The following is a 26,710-nucleotide window of genomic DNA, read 5'->3' as shown; positions in this document are numbered from 1 at the left end:
ATTAACTACACACAGATCCTGAGTTAAAGCACAGAGCCGACAGATAAAACACAAATAAACAGAATGGAGTACCGTGAATTAATGGACAGTCAAGCATGCATCAGCTATGTAGCCAAGTGATCATAGTGTCCAGGGGGCAGCCGTAGATGGAGCAGGGAGGCCTCCACTAAGCTAGCACGCGGCGTTTAAAGTTAGTAGCCCGGGGGGTGGTCTGCTCAGACGGAGGGGGTCTGCTCAGACGTGGTCGTGTCGACAGAGAATCCAAGCCGGATGGCGAAAGAGAGGTTGTGAATTGTAGAATTGTGTTTGCTAACTGGTGCTAGCTTCGTGGCAGTGGCGCTAGCTGCGCTAGCTGCAAGCTAGCTGTGAGGATCAGAAGTAGTGGCTCAGGGATTACGGCAGGAATCCGGCGTTGTTGTCGAGAGACAGTCCGATGCTGGTAAATTGGTGAGTAATATCCAGGCTAATAACAGGGCTGGTGTCTGTGCAGAAGGTAAAAGCTACTAGCAGCGGCAAAAAAAATGGCTAAATTAGCTTGTAGCTGATTTAGACCAGTTGTGATGGATTGGCAGGGCTCTGTGTCGGTAAAAAAAGGTCCAGTCCAATTGGCAAAAGAGGTATTGTAGCCCAAGAATTCGCTGGTAGACCTCTTCGGCTAGCCGGCAGATGGGCCTAGCTCGAGGCTAGCTCAAGGCTAACTGGTGCTTGCTTCGGGACAGAGGTGTTAGCCAGTAGTAGCCACTCGGTTGCAGCTAGCTAGCTGTGATGATACGGTGTAATTGTCCAGAGCTTGCGTCAGGAATCCGGTGATGTGGTAGAGAAAAAGCAGTCCTATATGCTCTGGGTTGATATCGCGCTTGCAGACTGGCAGGTATTGGCCCGGTATTGAAGCTGGCTGTGTCCGAGTTGAGGGTGAAGACCGCAGCAGTGGCTAACTGACTACTAGCTAGTAGCTAGTTATCTGGCTAGCTTCTGATTGGGGTTACGGTTCTAAAGTATAAAAAATAGCAGGTCCGTACCACATTGGGTGAGGCGGAATGTAGGAATGTATATTCAGTTCCTAGATGGAAAGTGAAATTAAAATATATACGAAATGTATACGAAAAATACGAAGACTATTTACACGGGACAAGACAAGACAACACACGTCCGACTGCTACGCCATCTTGGATTCATCTGTTAAATCTAGACCTGGTTTCCTTTATCAGGCCTGTTAAATCTAGAGCTGGTTTCCTCCATCAGGCCTGTACCTGTTAAATCCAGACCTGGTTTCCTCTATCAGGCCTGATAAATCTAGACCTGGTTTCCTCTATCAGGCCTGTACCTGTTAAATCTAGACCTGGTTTCCTCCATCAGGCCTGTACCTGTTAAATCTAGACCTGGTTTCCTCCATCAGGTCTGTACCTGTTAAATCCAGACCTGGTTTCCTCTATCAGGCCTGTTCAATCTAGACCTGGTTTCCTCCATCAGGCCTGTTCAATCTAGACCTGGTTTCCTCCATCAGGCCTGTTAAATCTAGACCTGGTTTCCTCCATCAGGCCTGTACCTGTTAAATCTAGACCTGGTTTCCTCTATCAGGCCTGTACCTGTTAAATCTAGACATGGTTTCCTCTATCAGGCCTGTACCCGTTAAATCTAGACCTGGTTTCCTCTATCAGGCCTGTTCAATCTAGACCTGGTTTCCTCCATCAGGCCTGTACCTGTTAAATCTAGACCTTGTTTCCTCTATCAGGCCTGTACCTGTTAAATCTGGACCTGGTTTCCTCCATCAGGCCTGTACCTGTTAAATCTAGACTTGGTTTCCTCTATCAGGCCTGTTAAATCTAGACTTGGTTTCCTCTATCAGGCCTGTTAAATCTTGACCTGGTTTCCTCTATCAGGCCTGTACCTGTTAAATCTAGACCTGGTTTCCTCTATCAGGCCTGTACCTGTTAAATCTAGACTTGGTTTCCTTTATCAGGCCTGTTAAATCTAGACTTGGTTTCCTCTATCAGGCCTGTTAAATCTAGACCTGGTTTCCTCTATCAGGCCTGTTAAATCTAGACCAGGTTTCCTCCATCAGGCCTGTACCTGTTAAATCTAGACCTGGTTTCCTCTATCAGGCCTGTACCTGTTAAATCTAGACCTGGTTTCCTCCATCAGGCCTGTACCTGTTAAATCTAGACCTGGTTTCCTCCATCAGGCCTGTACCTGTTAAATCTAGACCTGGTTTCCTCCATCAGGCCTGTACCTGTTAAATCTAGACCTGGTTTCCTCCATCAGGTCTGTACCTGTTAAATCCAGACCTGGTTTCCTCCATCAGGCCTGTACCTGTTAAATCTAGACCTGGTATTCTCTAACAGGCCTGTTAAATCTAGACCTGGTTTCCTCTATCAGGCCTGTTAAATCTAGACCAGGTTTCCTCTATCAGGCCTGTTAAATCTAGACCTGGTTTCCTCTATCAGGCCTGTACCTGTTAAATCTAGACCTGGTTTTCTCTATCAGGCCTGTTAAATCTTGACCTGGTTTCCTCTATCAGGCCTGTACCTGTTAAATCTAGACCTGGTTTCCTCTATCAGGCCTGTACCTGTTAAATCTAGACTTGGTTTCCTTTATCAGGCCTGTTAAATCTAGACTTGGTTTCCTCTATCAGGCCTGTTAAATCTAGACCAGGTTTCCTCCATCAGGCCTGTACCTGTTAAATCTAGACCTGGTTTCCTCTATCAGGCCTGTACCTGTTAAATCTAGACCTGGTTTCCTCCATCAGGCCTGTACCTGTTAAATCTAGACCTGGTTTCCTCTATCAGGCCTGTACCTGTTAAATCTAGACCTGGTTTCCTCCATCAGGCCTGTACCTGTTAAATCTAGACCAGGTTTCCTCCATCAGGCCTGTACCTGTTAAATCTAGACCTGGTTTCCTCCATCAGGCCTGTACCTGTTAAATCTAGACCTGGTTTCCTCCATCAGGTCTGTACCTGTTAAATCCAGACCTGGTTTCCTCCATCAGGCCTGTACCTGTTAAATCTAGACCTGGTTTTCTCTAACAGGCCTGTTAAATCTAGACTTGGTTTCCTCTATCAGGCCTGTTAAATCTTGACCTGGTTTCCTCTATCAGGCCTGTACCTGTTAAATCTAGACCTGGTTTCCTCTATCAGGCCTGTACCTGTTAAATCTAGACTTGGTTTCCTTTATCAGGCCTGTTAAATCTAGACTTGGTTTCCTCTATCAGGCCTGTTAAATCTAGACCTGGTTTCCTCTATCAGGCCTGTTAAATCTAGACCAGGTTTCCTCCATCAGGCCTGTACCTGTTAAATCTAGACCTGGTTTCCTCTATCAGGCCTGTACCTGTTAAATCTAGACCTGGTTTCCTCCATCAGGCCTGTACCTGTTAAATCTAGACCTGGTTTCCTCCATCAGGCCTGTACCTGTTAAATCTAGACCTGGTTTCCTCCATCAGGCCTGTACCTGTTAAATCTAGACCTGGTTTCCTCCATCAGGTCTGTACCTGTTAAATCCAGACCTGGTTTCCTCCATCAGGCCTGTACCTGTTAAATCTAGACCTGGTATTCTCTAACAGGCCTGTTAAATCTAGACCTGGTTTCCTCTATCAGGCCTGTTAAATCTAGACCAGGTTTCCTCTATCAGGCCTGTTAAATCTAGACCTGGTTTCCTCTATCAGGCCTGTACCTGTTAAATCTAGACCTGGTTTTCTCTATCAGGCCTGTTAAATCTTGACCTGGTTTCCTCTATCAGGCCTGTACCTGTTAAATCTAGACCTGGTTTCCTCTATCAGGCCTGTACCTGTTAAATCTAGACTTGGTTTCCTTTATCAGGCCTGTTAAATCTAGACTTGGTTTCCTCTATCAGGCCTGTTAAATCTAGACCAGGTTTCCTCCATCAGGCCTGTACCTGTTAAATCTAGACCTGGTTTCCTCTATCAGGCCTGTACCTGTTAAATCTAGACCTGGTTTCCTCCATCAGGCCTGTACCTGTTAAATCTAGACCTGGTTTCCTCTATCAGGCCTGTACCTGTTAAATCTAGACCTGGTTTCCTCCATCAGGCCTGTACCTGTTAAATCTAGACCAGGTTTCCTCCATCAGGCCTGTACCTGTTAAATCTAGACCTGGTTTCCTCCATCAGGCCTGTACCTGTTAAATCTAGACCTGGTTTCCTCCATCAGGTCTGTACCTGTTAAATCCAGACCTGGTTTCCTCCATCAGGCCTGTACCTGTTAAATCTAGACCTGGTTTTCTCTAACAGGCCTGTTAAATCTAGACCTGGTTTTCTCTAACAGGCCTGTTAAATCTAGACCTGGTTTCTTCTATCAGGCCTGTTAAATCTAGACCAGGTTTCCTCTATCAGGCCTGTTAAATCTAGACCTGGTTTCCTCTATCAGGCCTGTACCTGTTAAATCTAGACCTGGTTTTCTCTATCAGGCCTGTGTAGTAGTAACATAAGACACATGGATAACATATAAAGACATAAGACAGCTGAACATTAAAGTAACGAACCACATGTTCACGTTGATCATGAGACTGTGGTAATGGAGATATACTAAGGGACGTTCTGGCCCTCTTATTTTCTCCATTGTGCTGACAGACTGACCAGACACATGGGCACCTAAAACAATTGGACACACTAGACTTATAGTCTACACATTCCACTAAAAGCACACATACCAGAGAAATATGCCTAAGGCAACTGGACACTAATGATAAGAAGAGACATAGAGTCTGCCAATTCCAATAAGGACATACCAGAGAACATGCTGGGGTATTGAATTAAATACAGGGTTGAGTCATAGGCCTAGAGGATAGATGGACATATATTATTTTTAAGACAAGCATGGGTCTGGCCACTATTATAATTTAACTGAAAGCAGATAATGGGCGTTAGTAGGCGTGAACAAGCAGGAAGCCTGAACTAAAAAGATAATGATGGCAGGAAGAATTAGGGGAAGTATGCTTATTTGCATATGGGGTGGACCCATATGCTATTTATGTATAAATGTTGGAACCGGGGTTGGGAAGCGGGGTGTGTTCCGCGGGACATTCCAGATTGCTATACAATTTGTATTAAAAATCATATTTGAGTTCACAACGTTCTTGTAAGAGTTATATTTGAAGTGATTTTCCACGACATAATTGGCGAGCTGGTCCAGGAGTGACAGGGACGGGGACGTTCTTGGCTGATGACGGGTTCTTTGGACAATCTAACAAACAGAGGTGGCCACCCAACTATATGAGGTAAGCAAGTTCTTACAATAGTTGAAATGTTTGTGTAGATTGCTTCAGAGTCCTGTCTCAGCGGGAGGAATGTCATGTAGGTCTCTCTCTCAAATTTCCTAAAAACGATAAAAACGAAAGAACTTTTGAATTCAAATAAATGTGCATGCATGTGTGAGTTTGGGTTTTGTATGAATGCGCATGTCTAGAGATTGAGTGAACTGGAACTGTGAACTTCGCTTGTGTTGGGTGTTTGGCTGGGGGGAGCGGGCATTTGTTCTGGTTGGACTGCTCGAGACAGGTTCATGTGTCTGGTTTGATTGGGGGAGTTGTTCCGTCTGATTCTGCTTGGCCGGGTTCGACCGTATCAGGATCTGTTTTGGGATGTGCGTAAACACACCTCAGTCAACCTGAGCGGGCGACTCGTGTCGGGTGTGTGTGATTCGGACTGCCCCTCTCGTCGGACCATTCATTTTGAGCAGCCTTGTGTGGGCTGATCGGCGCGACTGTTTGTACTCTCTAGTTGAGCGGCTGGGCTCAGGCGCAGGGCTACAATTAGCAGCTCATACGGTCAAAACAGATAATGTAGGTAGAACATCCTGTGATACCTCTTCAATAAAATTAGTAGAAGGAATGCTTGGACAGGTTACTTATGAATAACGGCTCTAAAAGTAGTAGAGAACTGCATAAATAAGTAGTTAGGAAGCCACGATACCGCTCTTTAAAAAAAAAAAAAGGAACATTTTTAAAGAGGTCTGCTTGGGTGGGATATTCACGGCAGAATAATCTGTGGGTGAATATTTAGTAGTTAAATAAATATTTCATGGTTACCGCTTTGAAAGAAGGACTGTACGGGTGAAATATTAGGTTGCAGGAAAAACGTTGGCCCGATTGTGCGGCGTTCAACTGCAAAAGTAGCTTATACGGTCAAAGCATAAATCAGTAGTTAAATAAATATTTCATGGTTACCGCTTTGAAAGAAGGACTGTACGGGTGAAATATTAGGTTGCAGGAAAACGTTAGCCCGATTGTGCGGCGTTCAACTGCAAAAGTAACTTATACGGTCAAAGCATAAATCAGTAGTTAAATAAATATTTCATGGCTACCGCCCCAGAACGGGGGACTGAACGGATGAATATTTAGAAGGCAGGAAGAACGTTAGCCCGATTGTGCGGCGTTCAAATGCAAAAGAAATCCTGCGAATAAAAAACCGCTCTGTCTAGCTAACAGGGTTTTGTAATTCAGTAGGTCACGCCACAATACTACTCTAATAATAGAAGAAAAGATCAGTATTGGGGGGGTGAATAGGATATGAAGACAAGCTGATCCGATTAGACAGTAGTCTCGTCATATTGTAGAAATCTTAGCAGTCTAGGCTTATGTAGGAGGAAGTGAATTAAGTCAATAAAGAAAGACTAAGTTGTTTTGAGGTAAAAAACAAAGGGATTGAATGAACAGGTGAAAAATAAAAAGGATGAATGAGAATGTTGTAAGAAATGAGTGGATCTGTGTAAAAATAGAACATTAGGAAAGACAAGTTGTGTGTGTGTAGGCAGAACGTCCAGAAGAGGGAGCTCGCAGCCTTCCTGTGAATAGAGTAGAACGTTGAGGAAGGGTGCTGTTAACTGCTATTAGGCAGAGGGAACGGAATTAAGAAACATCGAAGTAAAATAAGTTGTAATCAAGGATAAAAACACTGATGTGATAAAGTAATAAGCGACCATAGTAGAATTACTAAAAAAAGGTGTCAAAACAAAGAATAAATAAAAATACTTAAAAAGGCGTTAACCGAATAGTATAAATACGGATAGAAAAGTGTGAAACAAAACAGAAAGTAGGAGCGCCAATAAATTGAAATTATACTATAAAGTTAATAATGAATCTAGGTTGGTTAAGATAAATAGTGGAATCCAGGACACATTAAGAATTCGCGTACGGTGTAACAAAGAAAGAGGAAAAAACAGGCCGTCAGACACTCTGTGTCTACAGAAGCTACGGTCTAAAAATAGCCTGATGAGTAGACAGCGGTGCAAAATCGAGTGGCCAGGATAAAAAGGAGACAAGGGGAGGCTTGATACACTAATCAATTGAATATAGGATCAAGCAATAAGGAACATGAAGTAGAGGTAAGAAAGTATAAACAATATAAATAAATAAAGATAAAGATAAGGTATTAAAAAGAAATCATAAAATTGATTAGAACTATAATAAAATGAATAGAACACCAGTAGAGATCTTAGGGGCAAGGCATCCCTTGAGTAAAAAAGAAATAATAAAAACTTCAATAAAATGGGAGAAACGCACAAGAAAACTAAATACCAAATGGCCAGCGGTGGGAACGTTGGATGTCTCGGTGTGTGAGGAAATGGAGACACTAATAAAGAACCACAAACCAAATGACAAGAAACAAAAAAGAAGAAATAAACGAGAAAGAGAGAATGAAATACTAAAAATGTTCAAAGAAGAAGGATCTGGTTTGTTAAAAAGCATGAAAACGGCAAGAGAAATGCTGAAGAAAGATGACAAAACAATGAAAAGGAAAAAAGAATGGATGCCTAACCCCCCACCTTATTTCAATGGACAATTTCCAATGATAAAGGGTCATTTGGATATACAAGGCGAAATAGACTTAACTGATGGAGAAGAAAGGGCTGAGCCTGAAGCAGCATGTGCATCATATTATTCAACAGAAAAGGACCAGAGAAAGACTACAAAAGATTCTAGGATTGAGGGAGATGGCTTCAATTGTTATGGGGGTTTAAGAAAGGCTCTGGCAGCATTAGAAACAGCAAGAGTAGATAAGGAGTTATCAGAAGAAGAAGAGGAAGATAGTGATAGACAATATAGGGACAGACTAGAAGAAGAGGGTCAATTACTTGGACAAAAAATAGATAAGGAATTGGGACTATTAAAGTCAAACCTAGAAGAAAGTAAGAGAAGACTAGAAAAACAAGAAAAAGCTCGGGCCCGCAGCACCAATAAGGACTTAACTGATGAGTTGGTGGAAAACTACCCCAGGGCTCGTAGAGAAGGGTCAAGAAAAGAATCTGGCTTTTATGGAAAACAATGTCCGATTCTGATAAAAGGCGATCAGGGACATTATACGCCATGGGCTACACAGGATTTGGAGGGTTTGGTTGTCCGTCTACCTGATTTACATGAGGGGGCAGGTAAATGGATCAGAACATTTGAAGAACATACAGTGGGGAAATTGCTGGCGGTGGGGGACATAAGGGCACTACTGGCCAGGGTGACGAGCATGCATACTATGGGAGAGATCATGCAGGACGGTGGCATCGATGGTACAGATGGGGGAGTGATAAATGATGGATTACTGTTCGACAGATACAGACCAGCCATCTGGCGTGCTTTAAGAGAAACATATCCAACAAAAGTGGATCCCAAAGCACTAAGAGGTGGAATTATCGGGGACACAGAAAACCCAGCTACCTACCTACATGGACAGTTGAAAAGGTGGAGGATGGAAACAGAGCAAGACCCTGAGGGCAATGAACTAATGACAACTATGTTCCGAAATTCAATAATAGAAGCCATGCCCCAGCCAGTAAGGAGAAGGCTGGAGGATGTGGTGGGACTTACATCAAAACCTTACAGGGAATTCTGTGACTACGTGGTCCATGCAGTAGAGAAACACAGAAAAGATGAACAGAGACAGATAGATCAAGGCAAAGACATTCAGAGAAGACTGACCCTGCTGCAGTTGGATGAACTAACCAACAAAGGGAAAAAGAAAGTCCAGGCTGTCGTCACTACCCCTGGGCCAGAGATGGGAACAATGGCTGCTGTCTCCCCAGGAGAGCCACAGCTGTTCGGCCCTGGTCGGGCTCAAGTGTTACCTGCACCGCCAGTAGTAAATGTGTACACACAGCCCCCGATTTGGAATGGGGGGAAAAAACAACAGAAAACTGTACAATTTGATAAAAGCAAGGGATCTGTAGACTCTCGAGGGCCACCAGGCACCTGTTGGGGATGTAGGCAAACAGGACACAACAGGCGAGAGTGCCCTACACGCCCATGGCAGAATCGGACTGAGGGAAATAGAAATAGTAGATCGCCACCGACGAATAATACCCCAAACTTCCAACAAAATCAGAATGGTTGGAATCAAAATAATGATTGGCGAGGCAACCCTAACCAACCTTCAGGTCCTGTGAACACATGGTCAGGGCCTAATCAACAAAACTAGGGATGCCCAGGGAATCCCAAAGGGGAGGGTCAGTTTCCAATAATAACAACAAGGGCTGATCAAGAACCTATACTGCAGGTTCAAATAGAAAACAGAGGTACACCCATGATGATAGATACTGGAGCTACTTACACATGTGTGAGTCCAAATTATGCCTCTCATCTCCCCATGTCTGGTAAATATGCCAAAACAATAGGATTCTCGGGAAATACGCAGTTAATTCCAATGACCGCTCCAGTTCGGCTAACGACTGATGGTAAATCAGTCACAATTCCAATTTTAGTGTCAGATCACACACCAGTTAATCTATTAGGAAGAGACGCACTATGCAAGTTGGGCTTACAAATTAAATGTTCTCCTGATGGAGTAATAATTGAAAAAACAGGATTACAATTACCGGTGATGGGTACAGAAGGAACGGCTAATGTATATTGGCTAGGAGGCATTGAAGCAGATGTGGATAGAACTGTCAGGAAATGGGGTAAATTCATCCAGGCCCAAATACCTAAAGCAGTTAGAGCTAAATCTGAATATCATTGCACAATGCAATTTGACCCACATCAGGACCCATTGCTTGAACAACTTTGGGTTATGGGGGCATATGGAAGGAAAGCGCCAATAATGTCTCAAATTATAGTTATTGGAAAGCAGGGAGCCGCAATGGATGTGATGGATGGAGACGGGTCTGACTTTGTGCAGACATGGTTCAATGTCTCTGACTCTGTTCCTCACATTACTTTACTGGTAAATCAGGGTTATACATCTAAAGATCTAGGATCGATGATGAAGGAAGTTGGGAAACAGAAGTGGGATAAAACTGACAATCCACTAATCTTTCATTCAAAGGATAAATCATTCATCAAAATAGTTACCACTACTATGTTGATTGGTGATCCAAGGGAGGTAGAGGTTAGTGCAGGCCAGCAGGTAGTGTTAGGTGAAGGAATAGGATTAATCAGTGAACTTAGAGCAGAAATGGAGAAAACCATACCAACTGAGGTATGGTCGCAACACGATACAGACGTAGGACTAGTTAAATCTGCTAGTCCCGTTTCTGTCAAAATAAAACCTAATGCCATACTTCCATGGAAAACCCAGTATCCTATGAAGCCTGAGGCTGAAGAAGGAATTAGATTGACTATAGAAGGACTGCTCAGGGCAGGAGTATTGATAGAGATGCCCAGTGATTGCAATACACCCTTGCTACCTGTTCTTAAAGCCGATGGTAAAAAATGGAGACTGGTCCATGATCTAAGAGCTGTTAACGATATAGTGCAGGATTGTCCTGCTGAAGTCCCAAACCCTCACACACTGCTGACCAATGTTCCCCCGGAGGCCAAATACTTCACGGTTATTGACCTATGTGGAGCGTTTTTTAGTATACCCCTGGCGGAGGAGTGCAGACATTTGTTTGCATTTAGATATAGGGGCAAAACTCTGTCTTATACTAGGACCCCACAGGGTTTTAAGGATAGTCCACATTTTTTCAATCAGATATTGAGAGCAGACCTGGAAGAATTAATGTTAGATGGCACACTGATCCAATATGTGGATGACCTGTTGATCTGTGCCTCAACTTTGGAACAATGTCATTCTGACTCACTAAAAGTACTGCAACGCTTAGCAGAAGGAGGACACAAAGTCTCTAAAACAAAACTACAGTACTGTCAACCTCAGGTTGAGTACTTAGGCAGAACAATAGCTCATGGAACTAAAGCAATAGCTCCTGGACAGCTAGAGGGTATTAGCAAAGCACCGTTACCACAAACGGTAGCTCAAATGATGACCTTTTTGGGAATGACTGGATTTAGTTCTGATTGGATTGAAGAGTATGTAGTTAAAACAGCTCCTCTGAGAGATATGATGAAAGAAGCTGGACAGCTTAATCTAAGAGCAAGACTAGATTGGAACACTGATGCGTTGGTTGCATTTGAAACACTTAAAACAGAAATGCAAACAGCACCAGCTCTAGCCACCCCAGATTACACTAAACCATTCTTGTTATACGTCGCAAACAGGTGCAACAATTATGCAGCAGCTGTTCTTATGCAAGAAACGTGTAGTGGTAGGAAGAAACAACCTATTGCTTATTATAGCTCTAAATTGGATCCGGTAGCTCAGGGATACCCACCGTGTTATCAGGGATTAGCAGCATTGCATTATGCATATGACAAAGCATCAACTATAACCATGGGGTATCCGGTAATTATCAGCACTCATCATAAAATAGTGGAGTTGATAGAACAGGGTAAATTTGTGTTAACTAATGCAAGGACGATGGATTATATGAGCTTACTCACGTATCCAGACGTTCTCATTAAAAGATGTAACACTGTGAATCCAGCAGAAAGGATTCCATTTGATTTTGAAGGAGAAGCACATGATTGTGTAGCCGAGGCTTTAACATTTACCAAACTACGTCCAGACTTAGAATCAATTCCATTAATAGGTCAAGAGGGATATGACCTGGAAAGTTACTTTGTAGATGGTTCTTGTTTTAAAGATTATACAGGTAATCATGCAGGGTTTGCAGTAGTTAAGCAAAAGGGGAAAGCTTTCACTGAGGAAATATTAGAGCATTGTCCTCAGCCTTGTTCTGCCCAGCTAGCTGAATTACAGGCTCTGACTGCAGCATGTGGGCTAGGAAGAGGTAAAACAGTTAATATCTATACTGATTCCGCTTACGCACACGGCGTATGTCATTTGTTTGGTGCTGTCTGGAAACAGAGAGGATTTCGAAAGAGTGATGGAACTCCCATCCAACATCATGCTCAAATTGTTAAATTAATGACAGCATTAATGTATCCTCGGAAATTAGCAATAATCAAGTGTCAGGCGCACAAAAAAGGTAATGATTTTGTAATTAGGGGCAATAATGCAGCGGATGAAGCTGCCAAAAGAGCATCCAAATGCATTGTTCCAATTCTCATTGCACCATTAATGGACATGGTTGCTATTGCACCTATTACATCTCCGGCTGAGCTAATTCAAATTCAGGCTCGTGCTGGAATTACTGAACAGAATACCTGGCTACAGAGGGGGGCCTCTGTAGATAGACATGGGATATGGAGAACACATGATGGTGCCATATTAGCCACCACCACTCTACTGACGCTACTTATTAATGATGCACATGATATTGATCATTGTGCAAGGGGGGAGGTGATAAGAAAAATCAAAAAACAAGGTTTTTGGTCACCTTATCTACAGGCAACAGTAGATGAGATTTTGTCAAAATGTGAAATATGTGCAAAAAACAACATACGTAAAGGTATAGCTACGCCTATAGGTCACATACCGGTTCCAGAAGGCCCGTTTAGACATATTGTGATGGACTATGTAGACATGATAAAACCTATAAGGGGTAAAAGGTACATGTTAGTTATCATAGACAGGTTCAGCAGATGGGTAGAAGCAGTACCATCAGTGGATCAGGGGTCAGGAACAGTGATAAAATTCTTATCAACAGAAGTAATTCCCAGATTCGGGATTCCGTCTGAAATTAGCTCAGACAATGGTTCAGCGTTTATACAAAAAGTTGTAAAAACAATAATACAGCAGCTAAGGATGAAACAAAGGCTGGGATGTGTCTATCATCCCCAATCGCAGGGGATGGTTGAGAGAGTTAACGGTTTTCTGAAAAACAAGATAACAAAGATTTGTAGATCTACAGGGCTTAATTGGGTGGATGCTTTACCGCTTGCACTAATGAGTTGCCGCATGGAAACTAACAGAAACACGCATCTATCGCCGCATGAAATGCTTACGGGTCGACCCATGCCTATACCAATGTTAGGAGGACTGTATAAAGGTCCCTCCTTGGATATATTGCAAAGTGAATTAAAATCGTATGTGATGTATCTAACCAAAATACACAAAGCTATATATTCACAGGAGAAAAAGACGGTGCCGGAGCCTGGACCTGAAGGACCTCTCCCAGTGATACCAGGAGATCTGGTCTACGTTCGAGTGTTCCGAAGGAAGTGGGATCAGCCGAGGAGAGAAGGACCCTACGAGGTGGCAACAGCCACAAAAACAGCAGTCCAGGTGAAAGGAAGCAAGACGTGGTATCATCTAAACCACTGCACACGAGTCCCAACAGAGAAAAGGATACAACCACATAGAGATGAGAACACAGAGGATGCTGATATACCAGGCGGGAGCCCGGAGGGAGCAGGAGCAGAGGAAACGATCAAAACACCAGGGAGGAGTCAAGAAAATGGCAGACCAGATTCAAGCCAAGATACGACGAGTGCATCAACTAAAGCTCTCAGAAGAAGTACCAGGGGAAAAAAGTCTAAACAGGAAAGGGAAAAACAACCAAAGCTTCCTCAGGTATGGTCAGAGAGCCCAGAAATGGGGGGGAGTAACATGCCTGCTACTCCTGATGACATACCTGCTGTGGCAGACCTCTTTGATAGAAGCCCTCCACAATGGGATCCCGAAGTACCACCTGCAGAATGGGAACATCTCTTCCCTGAAATTGATACCCTTCCAGATGAAAGCCCAGTCCGGCCTGAGGAGGGAGCCTCAGGGGAAGAAAGAGGAAGAGAAGCCTCACAAGAGAGGGAAGGGGATTTCCCCACAATTGACTTTTCAACTCTTGAAGGGTCCCCCTAACAAACAATTGAAGTTAGAATGGCAGAAGAAAGACATTGACATAGCAAAAGTAATAATGAACACTAGTACAGAAACAACAGACTCACACACAATCAAGAAGTATGGGGGAAGCAGGAAGAGAAGAGAGGCATCAGCCGAACAATTAAAAAAGACTGACAAGGTTAGAATCTCTGTTCCACCTCAACTCATAACTGAAACAGGAGAACAGAAGACAATCTCAATCAAAAAGATTAAGCCTCTACCTGAGATTGCATTCTGTGGATGGACACATCACCAAACAAAGGGAGAAGTCATTTGGGACCCAAAAGGATGTGACCTGAAAATAACCAAAGAAGTAGATGAGTGGGTGCTCACCATGAATCCGATTGAACCAGTTGAAGGTGAAGAATTAATAGTTGAAATAACGAGAACCAGATTGACCGAAGGGAGTAGCACCACAGTCATTAGAATTGGTCCTACGCCAATACCTAAACAGGAAGAGCCGGTGATAACTAAAACGACAACAACAGTGGAAACTGCTGCAAGGATTATAGCGGTTACTACCAAGGTACCATCCATTGCTATTAACAAGCAGTCCAATGTACCCACAAAGAAACCTGAGGCATCAGAACCAAAAGGGTTTTTTACTGACATTTGGAACTTTCTGAAAAACACTAACAATCTGCCTCGAGAAAAGGACAATGTGACTCCAACTGATGCTTTAACCCCAGAACTATACAAGGACAAATCATTGAAGAAATTAGTAGGAAATGAATGGTATGAATGGGCTCAATATACAGCAATGAAATTAAAACTGACAAATTGCTTACTATGTGCACCCTCTCCGCTGACAGAATTAGTGGTGGTACCAAGTCCTTATGATTATAAGGACTGTGCTGATTTTAATAAGAACTTTTGTCATTTAAGTAGACCAGAAAGGCCTTATTGCCCAGCTGAATGTTTGTCATATTTGGGTAATCCATATTATCATCAGTATTACAATCAAACTGGTTGGGGAAAGTGGTGTAAAGAATTGGATATAAGGATGGAAGTACAGAAGCTAGAGGTCCCACATAAATATCGGATAGATTATCAACAAACATATGAATGTTTTAACAGCACAAAAGGACAGAATGGGATGGGGAAGTTTAAAGGTCAATGCGAGATCACATGGCACTTAACTACGGATACCACATGGAATGCAGACACTCCAAGAAGGGCTACTTATCAAGCAGCTGGAAGTTGGGTGGGAAAAATAGTCATTCATGATAGTTGTCAAAATCAAACTCTAGCACTACCCTTAATTGCACCGTATGAAGAACAGACCAAGGTAGTTGCAGATTTCTTCTGGATATGTGGGGGAAAGAGATTAAGGGTAACATTGCCAAAGGGATGGACAGGCCTCTGTGCAAGAGTTAGGTTGATTCAACAGATAACTATCACTGAATGGGATCCTAGTGATGCTAGGCAACAAAATACTAAAAATAGAGTAAAAAGAGAATATGAGTCTGACCCCAAGGTCTATTTGGATGCAATAGGCCAACCTAGAGGTGTTCCTAACGAGTACAAAGCAAGAGATGAGATTAAATCAGGATTTGAATCAATCTTTTTGTGGATAACACCTAATAAGAATTTAGAGTGGATTAATTATATTTACTATAATCAACAGAGATTCATTAACTATACCGACTCGGCTCTAACAGCATTGGGGGAACAGGTACAGGCTACCAGTAAAATGACTTGGCAAAACAGACAGGCTCTTAATTGGCTATTAGCGGAGAAGGGTGGAGTTTGTGTTATGTTTGGAGATGATTGTTGCACTTTTATTCCCAATAACACTGCGCCTAATGGATCCTTCGCAATCGCTATGGCTAAACTTAAAGGTTTACGAGCAGAGGTTAAGGCAAATGCTGGGTTTGACTCTCATGTTTGGGATTGGTTGGATCTAACATTAGGAAAGTGGGGAGCTATGTTTGCTAGGATGGCTATTGTGTTGGGAGGAGGGTTATTGGCTCTGGGTATTGTATTTTGTTGTGTTTTACCCTTGGTAAAATCACTTGTGGTCCAGACAACAGTTAAACAGATGTCTGTAAGGAGTGCTGACCCTCCAGTGATAATTAATCCTGTACCTGGGAGCCCAGGCCATTATACCAATAAATATGGAAAGCTTTGCAATGCGGTTGGTGGACCTCTGGACTGCCCCTTTGGCAATCCAAACTGTCTCTATGGAGTGATGCCGGGAGGTGGTTATGCTTGCCATGATTTCAGTAAGGATGGTCTACCTGTATATGCTGTATTCCCAAATTCAGACGAATGTCTACTGGTACATGTCCACAAAGAGTGTCATTTGCGCCGTAAGTGCAAGTGGTGCACAAAATTTAATGTGGAAGGCCATGACCATCACGGAGACCCTGTGTTTTGCGCAAAATGTCAAAGAGGTGATTGTAGAATCTGTCAGGATGAGGACTGTGCTCCTATGTAAGGATTTTAGTATATCTATTTTTGTTTAAGGCCTTGTGTTTTTGTATGTTTGGTTGAATTTTTAGATATGTATATCAATGAATATATATATGGTTTCCTTTAATTAAAGCTAGTTATGCCTTCTAAAAACTAGGTTAATTTCAAAAACATGTTAGGTAACAGAGGGTATTCCGGTTACAAGTGTCTATGGACCATGTCCTTAATCTTCTAAACAAAGGTTGGTATCATTGATATCACTTTATTAGAGAGGTGTCTGCGAGGGAGGATCATGTTGAAATGCTTAAATTTAGAATGATGTTGTGTCAATTTTCTTTTGTAACTGCATGTAGGTCTTTGATTTTTTTTGATTATTCATTTATTATTATACTCATTGTATTGTTTAAATTTTTAATTTTCACATAACTGAGATAACCTCAGGCAAGGCTAAGTACCTACACGCTCATGCTTCATCAAATATGTAATATTTTATCTTTATATTTTTATACCAAATTTGATCTTTTACTCTTATGAATATTGGAGATGTTTGGTCTAGTTGGTTTTCTTTAATGTTTCTGATTGGATCTTTTACTCCTATTTCACATTGGAGATGTTTGGTCTAGTTGGTTTATATGCTTCACTTTGTTTTTATTTTTTGTATTTTCTTGTTTATCATAGGTATTTTCTTTTACTATCCCAAAGTCTTATTTGTATCATTTATGTGGCTAAATAGCCCCAGAGGGGGGATTGTAGTAGTAACATAAGACACATGGATAACATATAAAGACATAAGACAGCTGAACATTAAAGTAACGAACCACATGTTCACGTTGATCATGAGACTGTGGTAATGGAGATATACTAAGGGACGTTCTGGCCCTCTTATTTTCTCCATTGTGCTGACAGACTGACCAGACACATGGGCACCTAAAACAATTGGACACACTAGACTTATAGTCTACACATTCCACTAAAAGCACACATACCAGAGAAATATGCCTAAGGCAACTGGACACTAATGATAAGAAGAGACATAGAGTCTGCCAATTCCAATAAGGACATACCAGAGAACATGCTGGGGTATTGAATTAAATACAGGGTTGAGTCATAGGCCTAGAGGATAGATGGACATATATTATTTTTAAGACAAGCATGGGTCTGGCCACTATTATAATTTAACTGAAAGCAGATAATGGGCGTTAGTAGGCGTGAACAAGCAGGAAGCCTGAACTAAAAAGATAATGATGGCAGGAAGAATTAGGGGAAGTATGCTTATTTGCATATGGGGTGGACCCATATGCTATTTATGTATAAATGTTGGAACCGGGGTTGGGAAGCGGTGTGTGTTCCGCGGACATTCCAGATTGCGATACAATTTGTATTAAAAATCATATTTGAGTTCACAACGTTCTTGTAAGAGTTATATTTGAAGTGATTTTCCACGACACCTGTTAAATCTAGACCTGGTTTCCTCCATCAGGCCTGTACCTGTTAAATCTAGACCTGGTTTCCTCTATCAGGCCTGTACCTGTTAAATCTAGACCTGGTTTCCTCCATCAGGCCTGTTAAATCTAGACCTGGTTTCCTTTATCAGTCCTGTTAAATCTAGAGCTGGTTTCCTCCATCAGGCCTGTACCTGTTAAATCCAGACCTGGTTTCCTCTATCAGGCCTGTTAAATCTAGACCTGGTTTCCTCCATCAGGCCTGTACCTGTTAAATCTAGACCTGGTTTCCTCCATCAGGCCTGTTAAATCTAGACCTGGTTTTCTCTATCAGGCCTGTTAAATCTAGACCTGGTTTCCTCTATCAGGCCTGTACTTGTTAAATCTAGACCTTGTTTCCTCTATCAGGCCTGTACCTGTTAAATCTAGACCTGGTTTCCTCCATCAGGCCTGTACCTGTTAAATCTAGACCAGGTTTCCTCCATCAGGCCTGTTAAATCTAGACCTGGTTTCCTCCGTCAGGCCTGTTAAATCTAGACCTGGTTTCCTCCATCAGGCCTGTTAACTCTAGACCAGGTTTCCTCCGTCAGGCCTGTTAAATCTAGACCTGTTTTCCTCCATTAGGCCTGTTAAATCTAGACCAGGTTTCCTCCATCAGGCCTGTTAAATCTAGACCTGTTTTCCTCCATCAGGCCTGTTAAATCTAGACCAGGTTTCCTCCATCAGGCCTGTTAAATCTAGACCACGTTACCTCCATCAGGCCTGTTAAATCTAGACCTGGTTTCCTCTATCAGACCTGTACCTGTTAAATCTAGACCTGGTTTCCTCCGTCAGACCTGTTAAATCTAGACCAGGGTTCCTCTATCAGGCCTGTTAAATCTAGACCTGATTTCCTCTATCAGGCCTGTTAAATCTAGACCTGGTTTCCTCTATCAGACCTGTACCTGTTAAATCTAGACCAGGTTTCCTCCATCAGGCCTGTACCTGTTAAATCTAGACCTGGTTTCCTCCATCAGGGCTGTTAAATCTAAACCTGGTTTCCTCCATCAGGCCTGTTAAATCTAGACCAGGTTTCCTCCGTCAGGCCTGTTAAATCTAGACCTGGTTTCCTCCATCAGGCCTGTTAAATCTAGACCTGGTTTCCTCTATCAGGCCTGTACCTGTTAAATCTAGACCAGGTTTCCTCCATCAGGCCTGTACCTGTTAAATCTAGACCAGGTGTCCTCCATCAGGCTTGTTAAATCTAGACCTGGTTTCCTCTATCAGGCCTGTTAAATCTAGACCAGGTTTCCTCCATCAGGCCTGTTCCTGTTAAATCTAGACCTGGTTTCCTCCATCAGGCCTGTACCTGTTAAATCTAGACCTGGTTTCCTCCATCAGGCCTGTTAAATCTAAACCTGGTTTCCTCCATCAGGCCTGTTAAATCTAGACCTGGTTTCCTCTATCAGACCTGTACCTGTTAAATCTAGACCAGGTTTCCTCCATCAGGCCTGTACCTGTTAAATCTAGACCAGGTTTCCTCTATCAGGCCTGTACCTGTTAGATCTAGACCTGGTTTCCTCCATCAGGCCTGTTAAATCTAAACCTGGTTTCCTCCATCAGGCCTGTTAAATCTAGACCAGGTTTCCTCCGTCAGGCCTGTTAAATCTAGACCTGTTTTCCTCCATCAGGCCTGTTAAATCTAGACCTGGTTTCCTCTATCAGGCCTGTACCTGTTAAATCTAGACCAGGTTTCCTCCATCAGGCCTGTACCTGTTAAATCTAGACCTGGTTTCCTCCATCAGGCCTGTACCTGTTAAATCTAGACCTGGTTTCCTCCATCAGGCCTGTTAAATCTAAACCTGGTTTCCTCCATCAGGGCTGTTAAATCTAGACCAGGTTACCTCCATCAGGCCTGGTAAATCTAGACCTGTTTTCCTCCATCAGGCCTGTTAAATCTAGACCTGGTTTCCTCTATCAGGCCTGTACCTGTTAAATCTAGACCAGGTTTCCTCCATCAGGCCTGTACCTGTTAAATCTAGACCTGGTTTCCTCCATCAGGCCTGTACCTGTTAAATCTAAACCTGGTTTCCTCCATCAGGCCTGGTAAATCTAGACCTGTTTTCCTCCATCAGGCCTGTTAAATCTAGACCTGGTTTCCTCTATCAGGCCTGTACCTGTTAAATCTAGACCAGGTTTCCTCCATCAGGCCTGTACCTGTTAAATCTAGACCTGGTTTCCTCCATCAGGCCTGTTAAATCTAAACCTGGTTTCCTCCATCAGACCTGTTAAATCTAGACCAGGTTACCTCCATCAGGCCTGGTAAATCTAGACCTGTTTTCCTCCATCAGGCCTGTTAAATCTAGACCTGGTTTCCTCTATCAGGCCTGTACCTGTTAAATCTAGACCAGGTTTCCTCCATCAGGCCTGTACCTGTTAAATCTAGACCTGGTTTCCTCCATCAGGCCTGTTAAATCTAAACCTGGTTTCCTCCATCAGGCCTGTTAAATCTAGACCAGGTTACCTCCATCAGGCCTGGTAAATCTAGACCTGTTTTCCTCCATCAGGCCTGTTAAATCTAGACCTGGTTTCCTCTATCAGGCCTGTACCTGTTAAATCTAGACCATGTTTCCTCCATCAGGCCTGTACCTGTTAAATCTAGACCTGGTTTCCTCCATCAGGCCTGTACCTGTTAAATCTAGACCTGGTTTCCTCCATCAGGCCTGTTAAATCTAAACCTGGTTTCCTCCATCAGGCCTGTTAAATCTAGACCAGGTTACCTCCATCAGGCCTGGTAAATCTAGACCTGGTTTCCTCCATCAGGCCTGTACCTGTTAAATCTAGACCTGGTTTCCTCCATCAGGCCTGTTAAATCTAGACCTGGTTTCCTCCATCAGGCCTGTACCTGTTAAATCTAGACCTGGTTTCCTCCATCAGGCATGTTAAATCTAGACCATCATCAGATTATAATTTCATGATTCTAATCAATTTCATATTATATTCTAATCATTAATTTAAACAAATTCCATTATCAATAGGACACATCACTGCACTCTATACTCCTCTGTAAACTGGTCATCTCCTTAGACCCGTCGCAAGACCCACTGGTTGATGCTTATTTATAAAACCCTGTTAGGCCTCACTCCCCCCTATCTGAGATATCTACTGCAGCACTCATCCTCCACATACAACACCCGTTCTGCCAGTCACATTCTGTTAAAGGTCCCCAAAGCACACACATCCCTGGGTCGCTCCTCTTTTCAGTTCGCTGCATAATAATGTCTATAATAATAAGCATGTCCTTCTGTTATTGTCTTCTTAAAGCTTGTATTCTTAAAACTTTGCATATTTAACAGTATATCAACATATCTCCTCTCTCCAGACTGGATGGCTGTTACCTCACATATGAATCCTTTGGGACTCTGGCCTCAGCTCTGCAGACACCAAACTCCCCCCTGAGAGAACTGGACCTCAGCTACAATAACCTGAGAGACAGAGGAGTGGAGCTGCTCTGTGTTGGACTAACCAGTCCACTCTGCAACATACAGACACTAGTGTGAGTTAACTTTCTTCAGTATGAGTTATTATGTGGATGTTTTAAACATGTGTTAATCATGTGCTCTTCTGCCCTCTAGTCTAGGTCAGTGTGGTCTGACAGAGGGTTGCTGTTCACATCTGGCCTCAGTCCTGAGTTCACCCAACTCACAACTGAAACAACTGGAGCTGAGAGACAATGACCTGCAGGACTCAGGAGTTACACTGCTGTCTGCTGGACTGGAGGATCCAGACTGTAAACTACACACACTGGGGTAAGTACAGCTGTTTCAGTCAGGTCTGTACTGAGCTGAGTTACACTGCTGTCTGCTGGACTGGAGGATCCAGACTGTAAACTACACAAACTGGGGTAAGTACAGCTGTTTCAGTCAGGTCGGTACTGAGCTGAGTAAAACGAATACTCTGAAAATCTAATATTTCATCACAATGTTTGTGTCATGGACAAATGGATGGGTGTCCTACAAGATGATTGACACCAGTACACCAACCTAGACAGATGTTTTGTGTCTCTCTGTAGGCTGTCTGGCTGTCTGGTCACAGAGGTGGGCTGTGCTGCTCTGTCTTCAGCTCTGAGGTCAAACCCCTCCCACCTGAAAGAGCTGGACCTGAGCTACAATCACCCAGGAGACTCTGCAGGGGGACTGCTTTCAGCTGCTCTGGTGGATCCCACATATAAACTGATGAAGCTGAAGTAAGTCAGAATAGATGTCCTAATAGTGTGAGCAGCGGTTGTGTCATATGTAGTGTAGTAGGGTCAGTAACATGAGCACATGATGGTAGAATTAAGGGGAAGTTTACTCAGCAGGCGAGGCACTCCAACACAGCATACAGTTGAAGTCGAAAGTTTATATACACTTAGGTTGGAGTCATTAAAACTCGTTTTTCAACCACTCCACAAATTTCTTGTTAACATGCTATAGTTTTGGCAAGTCGGTTAGGAAATTTACTTTGTGCATGACAAGTCATTTTTCCAATAATTGTTTACAGCCAGATTATTTCACTTATAATTCACTATCACAATTCCAGTGGGTCAGAAGTTTACATACACTAAGTTGACTGTGCCACAGCTTGGAAAATTCCAGAAAATGATGTCATGGCTTCTGATAGACATCATTTGAGTCAATTGGAGGTGTACCTGTGGATATATTTCAAGGCCTACCTTCAAACTCAGTGCCTCTTTGCTTGACATCATGGGAAAATCAAAAGAAATCAGCCAAGACCTCAGAAAAAGATTGTGGACCTCCACAAGTCTGGTTCATCCTTGGGAGCAATTTCCAAATGCCTGAAGGTACCACATTCATCTGTAAAAACAATAGTACGCAAGTATAAACACCATGGAACCACGCAGCCGTCATACCACTCAGGAAGGAGACGCGTTCTGTCTCCTAGAGATGAACGTACTTTGGTGCAAAAAGTGCAAATCAATCCCAGAACAACAGCAAAGGACTTTATGAAGATGCTGGAGGAAACAGGTACAAAAGTATCTATATCCACAGTAAAACGAGTCCTATATCGACATAACCTGAAAGGCCGCTCAGCAAGGAAGAAGCCACTGCTCCAAAACCATCATAAAAAAGCCAGACTACGGTTTGCAACTGTACATGGGGACAGAGATCGTACTTTTGGGAGAAATGTCCTTTGGTCCGATGAAACAAAAATAGAACTGTTTGGCCATAATGACCATTGTTATGTTTGGAGGAAAAAGGGGGAGGCTTGCAAGCCAAAGAACACCATCCCAACCGTGAGGCACGGGGGTGGCAGCATCATGTTGTGGCGGTGCTTTGCTGCAGGAGGGTCTGATGCACTTGTCGTGGTATTTCCTGTATTACTAAGTGAAAGGAGAGTTTACAAACCATACACAAGTCAGAGTTATACTTTAAACTCCATCTTTTAATAATATGAGCTTCACCATAGCCCTTTGACTCTCAGATCAATTCAGTGTCTATAAATGAATTCTGAGAGTGCTTACAAAATGGCAACTGAGATCTTTTATAGCAAAGATCCACCCCTCCCAGCTCACAATGACGAACCACATGTCTTAGGAAAACTGCACAAAGGAAGACTTTTACTTGAGAGAGGAGTATCCCATAGCCAGACAGCATTAGCTATAAATTATTGTTCAGTTTGGTCTCCTAAACGAAGTTCTTATCTCGTTCTTGGTACTTCACTGTCTACCAAAACATTACCTCATCCAATGGCATATATCAATTGTCAATTCTAGATACTCCCATCTCAAGTACACCCCCTTCTTGATAAACTCACAGAGGGGAGTGACTGGCACACAGACATTGTGGAGCCCTTCACATGGTTTAACAGATACATTGGAAGACACTGTTCAATTCTGACTTCCCTTTCTGATATTCTGCATATTACCATAAAATAACCATAAAAGACAAGCCTCTCCCCTCTCTGGGCCCCAAGTGACTTTTCCCTGGAGAAGAAAGAGGAAAATGCAACTGCCAACAGTATTATCCAAAAGAAGACATTCTAATGACAAATATCTCACATAAGCATTATTATGTAAATAAAACATCTTATTTATCAATGTTACCTAACTAATTCTGATTCTGCTACGACACACTTCACAAAATAGATAGCATCATGAGGAGGGAAATTATGTGGATATATTGAAGCAACATCTCAAGACATCAGTCAGGAAGTTAAAGCTTGGTCGCAAATGGATCTTCCAAATGCACAATGATCCCAACCATACTTCCAAAGTTGTGGCAAAATGGTTTAAGGACAACAAAGTCAAGGTTTTGGATTTGCCATCACAAAGCCCTGACCTCAATCTGAAAGAATATTTGTGGGCAGAACTGAAAAAGCGTGTGCGAGCAAGGAGGCCTCCAAACCTGACTCAGTTACACCAGCTCTGTCAGGAGGAATGGGCCAAAATTCACCCAACCTATTGTGGGAAGCTTGTGGAAGGCTACCCAAAACGTTTGACCCAAGTTAAACAATTTAAAGGCAATGCTACCAAATAATAATTGAGTGTATGTAAACTTCTGACCCACTGGGAATGTGATGAAAGAAATAAAAGCTGAAATAAATCATTCTCTCTACTATTATTCTGACATTTCACATTCTTAAAATAAAGTGGTGATCCTAACTGACCTAACTGAAATAGGGTATTTTTGCTAGCATTAAATGTCAGGAATTGTGAAACTGAGTTTAAATGTATTTGGCTAAGGAGTATGTAAACTTCCCGAATTCAACTGTATATCACCACATGAATACTCTTCTTCTGCATCTCTAATATCCTGTTGGAATTGTATTCTGTTCTGTATGCAGTTGGTAGGATAGAATACCTGTATGTCTATAGTAATGAATTGTACTCCGTTCTGTATGCAGTAGGTAGGATAGAGTACCTTTTTGTCTCTAGTAATGAATTGTACTCTGTTCTGTATGCAGTAGGTAGGATAGAATACCTGCATGTCTCTAGTAATGAATTGTACTCCGTTCTGTATGCAGTAGGTAGGATAGAATACCTGTATGTCTCTAGTAATGAAATGTACTCTGTTCTGTATGCAGTAGGTAGGATAGAATACCTGTATGTCTCTAGTAATGAATTGTACTCCGTTCTGTATGCAGTAGGTAGGATAGAATACCTGTATGTCTCTAGTAATGAATTGTACTCCATTCTGTATGCAGTAGGTAGGATAGAATACCTGTATGTCTCTTGTAATGAATTGTACTCCGTTCTGTATGCAGTAGGTAGGATAGAATACCTGTATGTCTCTAGTAATGAACTTGGATAGTGCACCAGAACACAACAATATGGTTTAAATGTTGACTGCTTTATTAGGTCTTTGTCAGTCAATAACCTGTTTCTCCTACAGTGTGGATCATGGTGGAGAGTGCAGGCTGAAATCAGGGCTGAGGAAATGTAAGTCTCTTTAATCCTAATTAACTGCATATTCAGAATTATAGTAACATAGTAACTAATCAATACTTGTTCTGTACCTACAAAACAACATTTTATATGAAGATGTGGTTTGATTGAACTCTCCTTTTATCTACAGATGCCTGTCATCTCAACCTGGACCCAAATACAGCACACCCATTCCTGATACTGTCTGAGGGGAACAGGAAGGTGACACGGGTGGAAGAGAAGCAGCATTATGAAGACCATCCAGACAGATTTGACTGTTGTCACCAAGTTCTCTGCAGAGAAGGCTTATCTGGAGGTCGTTATTACTGGGAGGTGGAGAGGGATGGTGACAGGGATGGTGACGTGGCTTTCATTGGTGTGGTGTACAAAGGAATGAAGAGGAAGGGACAGGACAGTGAATGTTGGATTGGATTCAATAGGAAGTCCTGGTGTTTATTCTGCTATGATAAAGGTTATCACTTTTACCATGCTGGAGTCCGTACGAGATCCATCCCTCGTCCTCAATCTAAGCGAGTTGGAGTGTATCTGGACTGGTCAGCTGGTACTTTGTCCTTCTATAGTGTGTCCTCCTCTGGTACACTGACACACCTCTACACAGAACACACCACGTTCACTGAACCCCTTTATCCTGTGTTTGGGTTTGGGGTTTACTCCTTCTCATCCTCATCCTCAGTGACCCTGTGTCAGATAAATGACCAACACATTCAAAGGTGAGTCATAGCAATGTTTTATCATTTGTTTCCCTCTGGAATCATTCCTACAGTTAGATTAGTAGTAGTGGTGTGTTTTAATGTGTTCTGTTGGACCTACAGACAGGTAGATTAGTAGTAGTGGTGTGTTTTAATGTGTTCTGTTGGACCTACAGACAGTTAGATTAGTAGTAGTGGTGTGTTTTAATGTGTTCTGTTGGACCTACAGACAGTTAGATTGGTAGTAGTGGTGTGTTTTAATGTGTTCTGTTGGACCTACAGACAGGTAGATTAGTAGTAGTGGTGTGTTTTAATGTGTTCTGTTGGACCTACAGACAGGTAGATTAGTAGTAGTGGTGTGTTTTAATGTGTTCTGTTGGACCTACAGACAGTTAGATTAGTAGTAGTGGTGTGTTTTATTATGTTCTGTTGGACCTACAGACAGTTAGATTAGTAGTAGTGGTGTGTTTTAATGTGTTCTGTTGGACCTACAGACAGTATATTAGTAGTAGTGGTGTGTTTTAATGTGTTCTAGTGGACCTACAGACAGTTAGATTAGTAGTAGTGGTGTGTTTTAATGTGTTCTGTTGGACCTACAGACAGTTAGATTAGTAGTAGTGGTGTGTTTTAATGTGTTCTGTTGGACCTACAGACAGTTAGATTAGTAGTAGTGGTGTGTTTTAAT

General features: G+C 42.5%; 1 protein-coding gene across 1 annotated transcript in view; it reads left to right on the top strand.

Moving 5' to 3' along the window:
• Positions 1-26,050, top strand: part of LOC120036114 (NACHT, LRR and PYD domains-containing protein 12-like) — a gene marked incomplete at its 5' end in the record, with an annotated part of 34,141 nt that extends 8,091 nt beyond the window's left edge. The window contains 5 exons of the mRNA XM_038982589.1: positions 21,272-21,445; positions 21,525-21,698; positions 21,962-22,135; positions 25,284-25,330; positions 25,467-26,050. Coding sequence (XP_038838517.1) covers positions 21,272-21,445; positions 21,525-21,698; positions 21,962-22,135; positions 25,284-25,330; positions 25,467-26,050 — 1,153 coding nt within the window. The remainder of the gene's footprint in view (positions 1-21,271; positions 21,446-21,524; positions 21,699-21,961; positions 22,136-25,283; positions 25,331-25,466) is intronic.
• Positions 26,051-26,710: the final 660 nt, after the last annotated feature.

The sequence above is a fragment of the Salvelinus namaycush genome, unplaced genomic scaffold (genome assembly GCF_016432855.1).
Source record: "Salvelinus namaycush isolate Seneca unplaced genomic scaffold, SaNama_1.0 Scaffold121, whole genome shotgun sequence".
Lineage (NCBI taxonomy): Eukaryota > Metazoa > Chordata > Actinopteri > Salmoniformes > Salmonidae > Salvelinus > Salvelinus namaycush.
This window is presented reverse-complemented; position numbering and strand designations above follow the sequence as displayed.